General features: G+C 37.1%; 2 protein-coding genes and 1 pseudogene across 3 annotated transcripts; 1 reads left to right on the top strand and 2 right to left on the bottom strand.

Annotated features, from left to right (window-relative positions):
• Nucleotides 1-1,529: 1,529 nt before the first annotated feature.
• LOC106352871 (DJ-1 protein homolog F) lies at nt 1,530-4,572 on the bottom strand. The gene is made up of 4 exons (XM_013792513.3): nt 4,151-4,572; nt 3,105-3,575; nt 2,064-2,429; nt 1,530-1,847 (listed from the first exon to the last, which is right to left on the bottom strand). Exons 1-4 carry the CDS (start codon nt 4,328-4,330, stop codon nt 1,668-1,670), a joined length of 1,197 nt encoding a protein of 398 aa, XP_013647967.2. The 5' UTR covers nt 4,331-4,572; the 3' UTR covers nt 1,530-1,667.
• Nucleotides 4,573-11,287: 6,715 nt separating this feature from the next.
• Nucleotides 11,288-14,494, top strand: LOC106352866 (extensin-2-like). 2 transcript variants are annotated; one of them, XM_048737013.1, is made up of 2 exons: nt 11,288-12,528; nt 12,559-14,494. In XM_048737013.1, exons 1-2 carry the CDS (start codon nt 11,370-11,372, stop codon nt 14,214-14,216), a joined length of 2,817 nt encoding a protein of 938 aa, XP_048592970.1. In that variant the 5' UTR covers nt 11,288-11,369; the 3' UTR covers nt 14,217-14,494. The 2 variants fall into 2 exon arrangements, with proteins under 2 accessions (XP_048592970.1, XP_048592969.1); XM_048737012.1 differs by having other exon boundaries at nt 11,289-14,494.
• On the bottom strand, nt 14,484-15,784 carry LOC106352870 (annotated as a pseudogene).
• Between the last annotated feature and the right edge of the window lie 105 nt (nt 15,785-15,889).

Below are 15,889 nucleotides of genomic sequence, written 5' to 3'. Positions count from 1 at the left end.
AGATTTTATATACTTTTTTCTCGACAAACTTAGAATTTATTTATAGCTGAAGTTGAATATCCAAATATAAATTTGGAGTTAATCATATAGGTGGATAAATACAATCGCAATAAAAAATTCCATCTAATGGCCCTGGTTTGGCAAGTATATGAGCAACATAATTTGTACATACTACCTAAAAGAAGTAGATCTAAACTTTTGCGACCAATAATGTATGCTGTTTAGCAGGTGAATATTAAAAACATCGTTGCTTAAAGCATTAAACCTTGAAGAAACGTATGCATCTATCGTTACCGTCAGGCTTCCAAGTATGTCACTCTGTGCGAAGATCTAAGAACATTCAGTGTAATGTACTCATGTTTTGGCTAGAATCTGATAAGTATGAGTTTAGATGAGAATAATCCTTTTGCAACTCTACAATTGCGAGTGCATTCTCTATGGATAAAATGTTCTTCGGATTGTGGATAATGGGGTTGTTTTTTGACTGTTCTAGGCTCCATTGTTCCACAAACCTCTGCTTCATCTGTTCCTTCAACAATCATTCAAAAGAAACCAGATGCCAGTGTTTTGATGGAGACACAGAAACGTGCTGATAATGGAGATCCTACTGACGTGAAGCGTGCTAGGAGGTATCCTCGAATCTTTCTGATAGTTATTTTTTTGAATCTCCATGTTGATATATATTTAGATACTTCAAGGTTTGTGGATGAGAGTTTCTACTCTTTTTGAGAATAGAGTCTTAGAAGTGGAGTGCTTCTGTCAGTTTTGGACATCCGGAAGTCAGGTGACTTGATTCTGTATTTGGTAATTGGTTAGAAAGCAGGAACAAATGAGTGAATTTGATACACAGGTTCTCGTCTTTCTAATTGTTGCTCATATACGTTTACATTTCTCTATTTGCTTTCTTGGCCATTGATTTGTGGGGAATGTTTTTACATTTCGTAGGTAGGCCAATAAATAGTTTAGACTTTAGCATTCAACTTTACTTGGTGGTCTTAGTGACATAAACCATTGTGATGCAGCTACTGTCGACAACAGAATTCTAAGAGCTGATATCGAAACTTTGAGAACAAAAGTACATATCATTCTTTTAAAGATTGTACAACATTCAAGACTATGATCCTGATAAAAACAACTTGTGCAGGTTAAGATGGCAGAAGAAACGGTGAAAAGAGTGACAAGAGTGAACCCTTTGCATTGCACAAGAACAAACATGGACATACCATTGAAACGGGCAATCCCAAGTACTGCTGACGCAGGTTTGGGACCATATCAGAGAGTAGATAAACCGTATTTGAACCGTGAAAGCATACAGAATCAGTTTGATACTAATCCAAATATATTTGAAACCCTGCCTCATTGGCGTCACAAGCATTAACCACAGCATTGAGTCACTTATTGGTTTTGTGATTTTCTTGGGGTAACTCTTTTATCTTTGCCTTTTTAATTCCTTGTAATATTAGTTACTGTGCCACTCTACTGCGGTGTTATTGTAAGACTTGCTCATCCACATTATTCTCCTAAACATATTCGAATGCAAATATACATATCATTATTTCTAAAAATACGTTTATTATTTGTTTGCCAGTGAATTACTGAATTCGCTTATAACATCACCTAGATGTTAAAATGAGATTCATTGTGCGTTAAAAACCTCCACTTCGACTTTAGAATACAACAGAGAGACCAAGTGCAGTCGACAATGCATGCACAAAGGCAGGCAAATCAGAAGTTGTTGCGGCTGTGACCAGCTTATCGTCCGTCACACACTGCTCTGATTCCAAGATCTGACCGCCAGCAACCTTCACAGCCACCTTTGTCCCATAACCACTTGCACATCTCTTCTTCTGCAAGATAAATAAATAATTAATTGACACAATAATGGAATTTGTGAGCGAATTGAGATTTTTGAGACTAAAAATTGTTTAGTGTATATTTTAAAAATTCCTTTTGTAAATTTGAAGCCACGAAACACTTAATCAGCTCTTTAAAATTTGAGTCCAGATGAATATTTCATCCGGCTATACGAAGGTGGTTCCCTATATAAACGATTTTTTTGTTACCTTAAGAGCGCCGGTAGCGGCAAGTAGCCAGTTTCCCATTCCAATGGCAGCAACAAACTTGCCCTTCTCGACAAACTTCTTGATTAATCCGACGGCTTTGTCGTTCATCACCAAGAGCTCCGGCGACCTTCCTCCCGGAACCACAATGCAGTCATAATCATCCACAGAGACATCTTCCCAGGCGACAGTCACATAGAAGTTGTGGCTGGACTTCTCGGTAGGAAGTTGCCTTCCCTCCTCGAGGTCGTGAACGATGGTAGCACATTTATCACCTTTCTTCTTGTTAGGTGACACTGCGTCCACTTTACATCCCAGAGCTTGAAACGCTTTAAATGGTACGTTGATACTGTAATCTTCAACACAATCCTAATTCACATCAAAAAGAAGATATGAATGAAAAAATCAACGATTTAGTGCCACTGATAAGATCATATAATTTCAACATGAGTTTGTAAATCAAATTTACGTGTGAATATACACAAAATATGAATATACACAAAATATTTCTCTATGATTATAGATATCTGAAAATAATAAATAATAATATATTTATGTTATTAACATCTTTTTAAGTTTTATGTTTGCTACCAAAGGCGTGATAGTTTAGTGGGTATACTTAGGCTAGGTATACTTATATTACATGTCATTGTAACTTGTAAGATAAAACTTTTGTTACAAAATGAGTGTCGTTTTATGATTTTATTGTATTTTTTCATTAATTTATCTCTTTCATACCGACTTTTTTTTAAACAATAAATGCAATAAAATTTTAATAGTTGGAAAGGCAAACTGAACTTTTAGCTGTTTTTTAATTTGTGTAAAAAAAGCTAAAAATACATCTAATTTGAAATGGATAAAGTATAATTTATTGATTACTGACTTTCCTAGTTTTTAACTTGTAATTAGACATCTCAAGAAATTTGTTTATTTCATCAATTTTTATATTCCCATTCCAGATTGTGCAAAAATAACAGGGTCAACTTTGAGATTCCCACAAAATCTAAAGAGAGATTAATAGTCATATGATAAAAAGAAGCTTACCCCGATCAAGAATAGCAAAGAAGGCTGAGTCTCCTTGGAGCAAGTAATCTTAGAGCCAATTGATTCTAACAAAACCCTGAGAGTGTTTCCAAGCGTTGGCCACCCCAAAGTTGAAATAAATTTTCCGTCCATGACACAATCGGTAATGTCAAAAAGGGTTTGGACACCGGGCTGTTGCCACCACGAGCCGCCTGAGAGCTCGATAAGAGGCTTCATGCTTTCGAACGCCGTGCACTTCATTCCACGGCCGAGTATACCCGCCGCCGCCAACAGCAGCTGGCTGTGGCAGCTCGTGAGAATAATCTTCCCAAGCTCAGCAAATCGAGCCACCATGCTGACGCATTTCTCGTCAGTGCTCAAAAGTTCCGTGAAACGTCCACCGGGAATGATGATGGCGTCGTATTGCTCCGGGATGACTTCATGGAAGTTTGCGTTCAGTGTTAGATGATCGACCACCAACTCGGAGTATATCTGTAATAAGATGGAAAAATGTGTCTTTAAAATAAAAGTTTTTACACACCGATCAAAAAATTATACATTTTCATTTTATCTCGTTTTGTATAAAAACATCATTATTTATATTTAACTTGACCAATTAAAAATCATATTTCATGATATTAACGGCCACAAATAGCATAATATTGTATTTTCGCTTAGAAATTTAGAAACATCATTTAATCTGAAACAAAAATACATTTAAATTCTAAGACATCAATTGAAATGAAAAATAAATGATGTGAGTTACAAGATTGCATGCACATTTAGAGTAGGATCACCCTACACTATCGCAGTTACATGAACATTTAATTATAAAAACAATGTATTTACTGTATTAATGGGTAAGAGTACAATTAACGAAAATACGAAAAATAATTATATAACCTGTGAAATACCAGTACATTTAATCATTTAACCTCTACCTTGTTTTATTTAACCTATACCTTTAATGATACAATAAATGTAACTTTGATTACTAATTGAAGAGAAAGTGAAAGATTATAACAGAATATTCAAAAAAAAAGTGAAAGATTATAACAGAAACATGCCTCAAGGCCGAGGAGATCGTGAGCCGCCATGACGCACTTGTCGCCAGTTTTGCGACCAGGAGAAACGCAGTGGACGCTAACACCAAACGCTTGGAGGAAGTAGAGAGGTACTATGGTCTCATATGCTTCCATGAACTCTCCGCATAACATCAAAACTGACTTCTGAGCCATTGATCCCATAATGATCGATCTCTTACGACAAGCACACACACACAACTAATTATATATATAAGTATAAGTTCCAATAATCACAATGTATTCTTTTTTATCCAAAAAAAAAAACAGATAAATATACAATATATGTAAGTGGAGACGTGGCTCCATTTGGAGCATTTATTATTTATCATCTTTTGTACAATGACCCATAACCAGAGGTGTCATGGATCAAAGATGGAGGTATTCATAATTTGTTTCATGTCGTTTGAATAATTAATTATCTGATTTGATTCGATCCATATACACATGAATATTTTGTGTTCCAGATATCCAATTTTTTTTTAGATTTTTAATTGGATATCCGATTCCATCCGTACAAATAAAATAAAAAAAAAATAAAAAAAAATCTAAAATAGTATAAATATTAATAATATTAATAATAATATTTTTTACAAAAATAAAATTTAATTAATTTTAAATTTTAATAGCTAATACAATAAATTTAATAAATAAAATTATTTTAATATAATATTTATATGTAATATATAATTCTTAATATATACATATATATACGCATATAACGAATTGGATCGAATATCCATTCCTAAAGTTATTAGTATTTGCGTTTTGCTTTGTTTCTTGCGGATCTTACATAGTAGTATTTTTTTTGCTTCGTAAAATTACGGATATACGGATTTTTTTTGTTCAAATCAAAATGAATAATGAATTGAATCAGAATTTACAAACATTTTAAACCCAGTTCGGCGCATAATTGATTATGAAGTAAATTTGTCTATTATGAATTATTTTAGGACATGGTTTTGAAAATAGGTGTAAGTAGATCATTAAAAACCTAGTGTTGTAGATATCATAATGTCATAATGAGTGAAACATTCAATTCATTCTAATTATATAACTATATTCGAATTTGCAGTATTATTATTAATGAGTACTAATATTTTGTTATAAATAATACTCTGTATGTTTCTAAAAAATGCATGTTTTAGATTTTTCACAAATATTAACAAAAAATTAATATTTAACTATCAATGCATTAATTTTCAAAATTATAACAATTTCCACAAATTTAAACCAATGGCAATTCCATAAATCCAAAATTGTCAATTAACATTTTTTAAAGTTTACAATTCATTATTAAAATACATAGAAAATCTAGAACACTGATCTTTTAGAAACTAAGTAAAAAAAATGCTAAAACATGTATTATTTAGAAACAGAAAGAGTATTTCACTATAATTACAAACAATCAACTAAATTAGAATATTACTTCCAATGAAAGTATTACATATATTATACCTTTTTAATATTATTCTTATAGTACACATATCATTATATAAGATTCATTTTCCATTTATATTACACTTACATATATTAAACTAAATACTGATGGAGTTCTTAAATTCTGAGATACATATGCAATTGTTTCTCATTTGAGAAATTGTTGTATGCATATCTCAAGATTTTGAGGACCCCATCAATATATAATTTTATTGTTTTTGAATTTTTTATCCTACTAAAGATGGAATTGCTCTTGTTACATTATAGGGAAATAATGAAATGAAACAGAATAGCTGGATTTTAACTTGGTGGCAGTATATACTACACTGCAACAAATTATTTTTTTTTTCTCAAAAAAAATGTTTTTTTCACCCTTTCGCTCCAGAAATAAAGTAGCTTTCAAAATCCAATGCAATAATTAAGAGCTCAAGGTTTCAATAAACACGTGATGATTACAGCCAGTCACCTACCTACCTGGCTACCTCACCTACCTGTACACCAAATAAACACGGATAAAAAAACCAAATTTAAAAGGCAGGCACAAGAACAAACGACTTCTTATTTTGTTGAGAAAAAAAAAAGAAATCTATAACTATTACTCTCTTTTCGAAATATAAAATATTTTAGAATTTTTAATGTTTTAAAACAGTAGTTGACATTTTCCTTAATTTTAACTTTATTAGAAACTGTTAGACAAATTAAATTTTATCAAATTTTAATAATTAGTGAATTATTTAAAATTTTATTTTAAATTCTATGTTGAATAAAGCTAGTTTTTAATGTTTAATCTATGAAAAGGAGGAAATAGTGAAAGAATGTACTGTTACAAAAAAAAATAGTGAAAGAATGTACGAGTTCCCGTTCAGATCACATTAGAGTCATGTAAGTTGCAAAATTTGTTGCTAAGATGGAATCATGTGTATGCTCGACAGAAGTATAATTCCATTGCAAATATGTGATGGGTTTGTGACAAAGTATTGCTTGAATCTGTAGAAATAATTTTATTGAAAACTTGATTAAAATTTTTATCTAATCATCCATTAAAATTTCTTATTGAGTCTGCAATAATGTTACGTGCTCGTTTTCCGCTTCTTTCGTTCGTTTCCCCTCTCTTTTGTCGTTCTCTTCTCCTCTCCTCTGCGGCTGGGAAGCTGTGCGTGTTCTCAGTTCCGGTGAACGGGCTCAGATCTGTTGCACCGGTGGAGTTTTGCGACGCGTGAGGGCGGAGTCTGTTACTCAACAGGATGGGCCATCAGTGATGTTGTTCGTATCTCCGCTTGCTTAGGTGGTCACGTACGTGTTGGGTTGCTGATTTGCTGCTTTCACCCAGTCTTCGGATTTGACGGTGAGTGTAGCTGTCACTCCCTCGTTAGTGTTCGGGTCTGGTGTGTATGACACTCGTGCTGCTCTACCTTTTCCTTAATAATCATTCAGCTGCCGCTTGCCTCTGTGGTATTAATTCCTAGGCTTAATTTGGAGTGTTAGTTAGTAACTCGTCCCAATCTCTGTCCCGTTTCTACCGGAGGTGGAATTGTACTCTGTCCGGTCTCTTGTTTCGAGGTTTGGTTAAATGGGTGTAACAGTCACGGCTTTGAGAGCTCGAGGCGCCAATCTCTGGTTTCACTGATGAACAACAGCATCGTAGGGTCATAGCTCCTCCTTGTGCCGTTGATATGGTCCTTGATTAGCTCTAAGCGGGTTTGTGTTTGGTTTCTTCCTCGGAGAGTAGTGTGACAGTGCTTCGAAGAGGCTGGCTGTTGTTATTTGGTAGTAAGGAGCTTCTATCCGCTCTCCGCTTTGCATGGTCTGATCGTCTCTTGCTTCCACTCCGGCTCATCCTTTGTCCTTTATGCATGGTTGTTATTTGGTAGTTGCTTGTCTGTTTAGTTTAATGTTGTTGTTGTTTCGTTTTCGCTACCAGTGGTCTCAGAAATTATGTCAAAAACAAAAATTGGCGTAAAATTTAACAGTTTACCAAAAAGAAATCATGTCACCGCCATAGTCTTCAATATTCGATCGGAGATGAAGTGTTGTTGTTGAACGCCATGGTTTCTGTCGTTTCAATATTGGCTGCACTATCAATATTTCTACACGTTCCTCCTTCATTTGAACTACCAATGACAGATGAATACATGGTTTTTCTTTGAATCGATAGATGCTCAAACTCCTTGATTACACTCCTAGCAAGATTCAAATCACTTCTTTTTTGCATATTGCGCTTTTTATGTTGTTCCTTATCCTTCTTGTACTTTGGAACCAACCACATGTTTGATTTCTCCCTCATGGAGAGATATGGACCAGTGGACAATAGATTGTTCCTATTGGTTTTGAGATAGACTGGACGTTGATGAAGCTTTTCCCGGATATAGCTGAAGCTTTCTTGAGTTCCAGAGAATAGACCATGATTATCCGGGTTTCTTAAGAGAGTTTTTAAAGTTAATGAAGCATTTAATTAAATCAAAATGAAATAAAATGTCTGTTACCGATCCTTAATATAGGATTGTGGAGACCGATTATTAAGAGGGTTTTTAACACACGTGTCAGCTTATCATTAAAAGTGCATTTATTTTTTTCTTTTCTCTTTCTTTTTTTCCTTTTTGTCGTCTCTCTCTCTTCTCTTGTGGTCTCGGCCGGACGATGATGGCACTAGCTCGGCCAATACCAGCAGCAGGTCTTCGATTCGATCCAACCTCCAGGTGATTCCAAATCTCTTTCTTCTTTCTTGGATACCTCTAGGTTCAATCCAACATCCAAAATCCCAGGTTTGGATTAAAAAAAAAGCTTCAATCTTTCATTAGTTCTTCCTAGGCTTTTAAGCAAGTATCTTCAAACTGTAACATATGACTCAATTCTCTGTAAATTGTTCGATTTTAAACACTAATTATTCGATTTACCTCAGAAAGTTGGAAACTTTTGCCATATGGGTATCTTTAAACTTGTGACATATGACTCAATTATCTGTAAATTCTTCGCATTTGAACCACTCTAGTTTTGAGATTTAGCTCTAAAAGTTGGATAGTTTTGGGTTAAGTTCCCAGAGTATGAAAGTTTACATGTTTGGAGTTGTCACAGGTGGGTTTAGTTTGAGGAAGAGGAATCAATTGAGAGGTTTTGGAAAAGGAATCAAGTGTTCACTGAAAGTTCAGCAGCAACAGCCTCCTCCACCATCAAAGTCTTCTCTCTTCGGTAAGTTTCTATTGCTTCTACCTTGGATTCCATCTCAATTATATTGTGTTTACAGATTTTTGGAATGTCGTTGTGGGATCACAAAACTCATATCATGGATGCATTGGTGGGCCTAATCGTATCACTGGTACACAACTCAACGATTCTCCCTCATACTAACTATTATTTAATCAAGATGAGGAGCTAAAGAATTGTCACCGCTCTGCTGCAGTTTGCGTTTGAAGGAAAACCGCCTTCATCGTATTGACTCGTGGCTCTTCCTCTCGTGATTAGTAGTATCTCATTGTACCAGAAATATCCATACCTGGACAAGAAGAAGAAGAAGAAGAAGAAGAAGAAGAAGAAGAAGAAGAAGAAGAAGAAGAAGAAGAAGAAGAAGGTCTAACACTCGTGTTCCTTGGCGATCAAGGCGTTGGTAAAACAAGCATCATCACTTCGTGTACGGTAACTTCAACAACAGTTATCAGGTTCCTAATCTCTCCATCTACATTGATCGATTAAAACACGACACACATGATATTGATACATACATAACTGTTGGGTCAATATAGTTAGGTGGTTTGACCTTCCAGATTATTTTTTATATAATGATTGATCGTCTACTTCTTCCAAGTGTTCTATGGTTTTGTGGTGTTTGTTTGTATGTCAAGCATTTACTCGAATGGTTAAAAAAAAGTTAATTTTTTTTTAAGAAACCCAAATTAAGAAACTACCATTGTAGCACAAAAATTATGTGATTTTTAACTAAGATCCTTAGCTAAAATTTAATAGTTAAATAGTCATTAAAATGTACTTAAGAAACTTTATGGGTTTCTAGGGATAATCATGCTCTAAGGTATACTCCTCTATCTTGAGTGCTAGTGAGACTCTTCTCTATTGGAAGACCTTTGGATCAGTGGATAAAAGGATGTATCTAACAGATTTTGAAGATAATCTGAGAAAGAAATAGATTTACTAAAGTTATTGTGAGGTTCAAAAACTTAATGCTCTGATACCATAAAAGAATAAGAAATGTAGTAGAAGTTTAGTTTCTGAAAATGAAGAACATAAAGAATAGGAAAGAGAGATAGAATGAGAGAGATAGAGATTTCAAAGTGTAAAAGAAAACGAGAGAATAATTTCCTTAATTATTTTTTTGTAGTCTACAACTAAAAATATATAGAAGACTACACGTAAAAATAAACTAAACAAATAAGACTGATGTGACAAGTTTCCAACAGCTCTTTTAATTCAAATTCAAAAATAGTTTCTAAATGGCGTCGTGGATGAGTTGTCGTGGATGGGTTGGCTCCTCAACGGTCACCCTGGGTGCGCTACTGTGGATGGGTTGGCTCTTCTTCTCAATAATCACCTCATGTTTCCATGGCCTCTCCTCTCCACAGTTGCATCAAGCCATAGTCGTAGACCCTCCACCGCCGGCATAATCTGTCCTCTGCTCTTCACCATCAAACCCCATTACATCAGGACTTCAAGACCCATTCGGCCCTACTTTGCCGCTGCATCTCCGCCCTTCTCCTTCTCCGGTTAGCACCACTGTATCATCTCCAACCGGATCCGCCGACATCAAATCTAGAAGCGCCATCTCCAAACAAAAAGAGGTCAAATGTAAACATGCTTCAGAAACTTGGGCTGTAGAAATAGGTCTTAACCCTACTTTCAGCTTCATTCGGGTATATTGTTTATTGGGTCTCTTACCCATATCCAATATATTTCCAACAGGGATTTGTTGTATTTTTTTTTCTTTGCTTAACTACTTGTGTTGTATTTGACAGCCGGGTTCGCTATCTAGGTGGAAATGGTCTTCGTTCCCCTCACTGGTGAATCTGAAATCTCTCAGCATATTGTCAGTAGTTTAACTAATCCATTTTGAATATAACTTAGCCTTTTGGTATACATTATAACGTACCTATATGGCTATATCCCTAATATATATTGTATATATATTCACGTAAAAAGAGAGCACGCATGTGATGATGAACATTTACATGATAGTTAGTTAAGAAAAATGTACGTGCACTGATCCAAGTATAGAGTTTATGAAAACATTAAAATTTTATAATCTAATATTCGATAAATCAATAAATATAATAAACTAATAATTCTTTTTGTTTCCAATTGGTTTGTGATGAATTTGTAATTGTAGTTAATGAATAATGACACGGTTTGACAAAAAAAAGAGAGGAATAATGGTCCCGAGTCCCAAAAGAAAAATGACCAGATAATTAAATAAAAAGGGGCAATTAATCTAATAATCATAATCAAAGAAAGATAAACAAATAAGCTCAATGAACCAAATTGTGCGCCCATGATGTAAGAAGTTCTTCTTGAACTTGTCATAAAAAATTGGAAAATGGCTCGTTGACTCTCTCTAAACGTTCCTGCACGTCTCATACAAGCATCGTGTAGACATGCCTTCACGATTAGTTAGAAGGAGTCCAAAACAGGGATAAGAAACTGTATAGCTGGATCTAGAGAAATGCTTTGCTATATAAACCCATGACCACAATTCTTACAACACAAACCAAAACAAGAAAAATAAACCAACGTAAAAGCGTTGGTAGAGAAAAGGCAAATCACAATGAGATCTTCTTCAAGGATGGGGTCTTCAACCCATCTCATCTACGCTCTAGGCGTGATCATCATGGCAACAATGGTTGCTGCGTATGAACCAGTGACATTGCCACCACTCCCGTCATATTCACCATCTCCAAAGGTAGAATACAACACTCCTCCCCTACCGTACATTAGCAGTTCTCCACCACCACCAACATACTATTCTCCATCACCAAAGGTTGATTACAAATCTCCACCACCACCATATGTCTACAGTTCTCCACCACCACCACCATATTATTCACCATCTCCAAAGGTTGAGTACAAATCTCCTCCTCCACCATATGTCTACAATTCTCCACCACCACCATACAATTCACCATCTCCTAAGGTCGAGTACAAATCTCCACCACCACCATATGTTTATAGTTCTCCTCCACCACCTCCTTACTACTCTCCATCACCAAAAATAGATTACAAGTCTCCTCCACCACCATATGTCTACAGTTCTCCACCACCACCACCATATTACTCACCATCTCCCAAGGTTGAATACAAGTCTCCTCCACCACCATATGTCTATAGTTCTCCACCACCACCTCCGTATTATTCTCCATCACCGAAGGTAGATTACAAATCTCCTCCTCCACCATATGTCTACAGTTCTCCACCACCACCGTACTATTCTCCATCTCCTAAGGTAGACTATAAGTCTCCTCCACCACCATATGTCTACAACTCCCCTCCACCACCTTATTACTCTCCATCACCTAAAGTAGACTACAAGTCTCCACCACCACCATATGTTTACAGTTCTCCACCACCACCATATTACTCTCCATCTCCCAAAGTAGACTACAAATCACCTCCTCCACCATATGTTTACAAGTCCCCTCCAACACCATATGTCTACAATTCTCCACCACCACCACCATATTATTCTCCATCTCCTAAGGTAGACTATAAGTCTCCTCCACCACCATATGTCTACAACTCTCCTCCACCACCTTATTACTCTCCATCACCTAAAGTAGACTACAAGTCTCCACCACCACCATATGTTTACAGTTCTCCACCACCACCATATTATTCTCCATCTCCCAAAGTAGACTACAAGTCTCCACCACCACCATATGTTTACAGTTCTCCACCACCACCATATGTCTACAGTTCCCCACCACCACCACCATATGTCTACAGTTCCCCACCACCACCTCCATACTACTCCCCATCACCGAAGGTTGACTATAAATCTCCTCCTCCACCATATGTCTACAATTCTCCACCACCACCATACTACGCTCCATCTCCAAAAGTATACTACAAGTCTCCTCCACCACCATATGTTTACAGTTCCCCACCACCACCATATTACTCACCATCGCCTAAGGTTGTATACAAATCTCCTCCACCCCCATATGTCTATAGTTCGCCTCCACCACCATACTATTCACCTTCTCCAAAGGTACACTATAAATCTCCACCACCACCTTATGTTTACAGTTCTCCACCACCACCATACTACTCACCTTCCCCTAAGGTACACTACAAGTCTCCACCACCACCATATGTCTACAGCTCTCCACCACCACCATACTACGCTCCATCTCCAAAAGTATACTACAAGTCTCCTCCACCACCATATGTTTACAGTTCCCCACCACCACCATATTACTCACCATCTCCAAAGGTTGTATACAAATCTCCTCCACCTCCATATGTCTATAGTTCTCCTCCACCACCATACTATTCACCTTCTCCGAAGGTACACTACAAATCTCCACCACCACCTTATGTTTACAGTTCTCCACCACCACCGTACTACTCACCTTCCCCTAAGGTTCACTACAAGTCTCCACCACCACCATATGTTTACAGCTCTCCACCACCGCCATACTATTCACCATCCCCTAAAGTACCATACAAAGCGCCAAAACACCCTCATGTATGTGTTTGTCCACCACCTCCTCCATGTTATAGTCCATCACCAAAGACAGTATACAAATCTCCACCACCACCGTATGTCTACAGTTCTCCACCGCCACCGTATTACTCACCTTCTCCAAAAGTGTACTACAAGTCACCACCACCACCACCATACTACTCACCATCTCCTAAGGTAGAGTACAAGTCTCCTCCACCACTATATGTTTACAGCTCACCACCACCGCCATACTACTCACCATCTCCTAAAGTAAACTACAAATCTCCTCCACCACCATATGTCTACAGTTCTCCACCACCACCACCATACTACTCACCTTCTCCAAAGGTTGATTATAAGTCTCCTCCACCACCATATGTCTACAGTTCTCCACCACCACCATACTACTCACCATCGCCTAAGGTAGACTACAAATCTCCTCCACCACCTTACGTCTACAGTTCTCCACCACCACCGTACTACTCACCTTCCCCTAAGGTTTACTACAATTCTCCTCCACCACCGTACGTTTACAGCTCCCCTCCACCACCATATTACTCACCTTCCCCTAAAGTGTACTACAAGTCTCCTCCACCACCATACGTTTACAGTTCTCCACCACCACCACCATATGTCTACAACTCACCACCACCACCACCATACTACTCACCATCTCCTAAAGTAGAGTACAAGTCTCCTCCACCTCCATACGTCTACAGTTCTCCACCACCACCATACTACTCACCTTCCCCAAAAGTTGAGTACAAATCTCCACCACCCCCATATGTCTACAGCTCTCCACCACCACCACCATACTATTCACCATCTCCTAAAGTAGACTACAAATCTCCTCCACCACCATACGTCTACAGTTCTCCACCACCACCATACATCTCACCTTCTCCAAAAGTTGAGTACAAATCTCCACCACCACCTTCGTATTACTGAAAACCAGTAAATGCGGGTCTTAAATAAGCTTTCCAGTATTATTTGATTTCAAATCTTTTCTTCTTGTTACATGTGTGCAATCAGTTTCAATTTTCTTGAGAATGTGGACTAATAACATGGCTACAATACTTTTATATGGTTTCGTATGTTTTCTTTTATTTAATTTCTGCAAAGATTTCTTGCGGTCTGTTTGTAATTCTTTGCAATGAGCCAATGATTATGTATTGCGTATTCTTGACAAGGCAGCTTTGGAGAACCACCTAATCCTTTTAACTTGAGTTTTTTGTATATGGATCACGTACGCTAAACAATAAGCCTAAGAGTTCAAATTAAACGTACACATGATGATGTCCAGAAAAGAGCAACACACTAGTCAGAGAACTAAGGAAAAGAAAAGCAGTCCAACACAAACAATAAGCTACTAATTAGCAGATCACATAACCTCAGTGCTTAAGAAACAAAATCACTCGTTAGTGGTTTTGTTGATAAGAGACTTGTGGATGTGAGGGATCACACCTCCTCCAGCAATGGTTCCTTTGATGAGCGTGTCAAGCTCCTCATCTCCTCTGATTGCCAACTGCAGATGCCTTGGAGTTATCCTCTTCACTTTCAGATCTTTGCTTGCGTTCCCAGCTAACTCAAGAACTTCTGCAGTAAGGTACTCTAGAATCGAAGCCGTGTAAACAGCAGCAGTGGCACCAACTCTTCCATGTGCTGAAATCCTGGTCTTGAGTTGCCTATGAATACGACCCACTGGAAACTGAAATAATAAAAAAAAAAAAAAACATCATCCAAGTGAGATTTCATGCAAATACAATGCAAAGTGAGCCTCCCCCATCATACGACTGATCTTTCTACATTAGATATCAAAACAGAGCAGGAATAAGTGACAAGGAAAGCAGAACATGCATGGTAAATAAAAAAAGTCTACACACTTATTTATATACAGACAAAAGTAAAATTAAAAAAGTCAAGCATATCTTTTATCTTGCTAAAGGGCTTCACTTGCCTACTTGTTCTAGACTAACCAAAGCCTTATATGCCATTTATCAGAGCAATTGAGTCTCTGGGCCTTTAAAGACACTAGCTAAACAACTTGGGGGCCCCTAACCTATCACATATGACAAAACATCAGGAACACATCTACGCAAGGCATGGTAAAGCAAACATTTTTACTCTCCAACCACAAGAGAAAAGACTATAAAATACTGCAACTGCAAGATCGTTTCAACGGCATAGCATAACTCTTCTAGACTCCAAACTACTTTTGGACAAGAATAACAGTCAAAGAAGTCAACTTTCAACGAGCCCAAGAAGCTAGAGTTTGAAGGGGATCACCTGAATACCGGCACGAGCAGAGCGAGACATGGGTTTCTTCTTGTCCTTGTCTTTGTCTTTGTCTTTGTCTTTGTTAGCAGCCATCGTCTTTGCAGCTACGAGTCTTTACCTCCCTTGCCTGCCATGTTCGCTCACTTCCGGATCCAACCATACATAGTCAAACAAAAACAAGAGACAAAACAATATCTGTTGAAAAACTGATGAAGAATCTAAGAGAATACTACAACAAACAAGACAAGATCTGAAGGGTTTGGTGGATTAGAGGGAAGAGAGAAATACCTGAGAAGACAGACAACGAGAAAGGCGATGAAATGAAATCTAGATGAGTTGAATTG

The sequence above is a fragment of the Brassica napus genome, chromosome A7 (assembly GCF_020379485.1).
Source record: "Brassica napus cultivar Da-Ae chromosome A7, Da-Ae, whole genome shotgun sequence".
Lineage (NCBI taxonomy): Eukaryota > Viridiplantae > Streptophyta > Magnoliopsida > Brassicales > Brassicaceae > Brassica > Brassica napus.
Note: the sequence above shows the minus strand (reverse complement) of the source record. Positions and strands in the feature narration are given on the sequence as shown.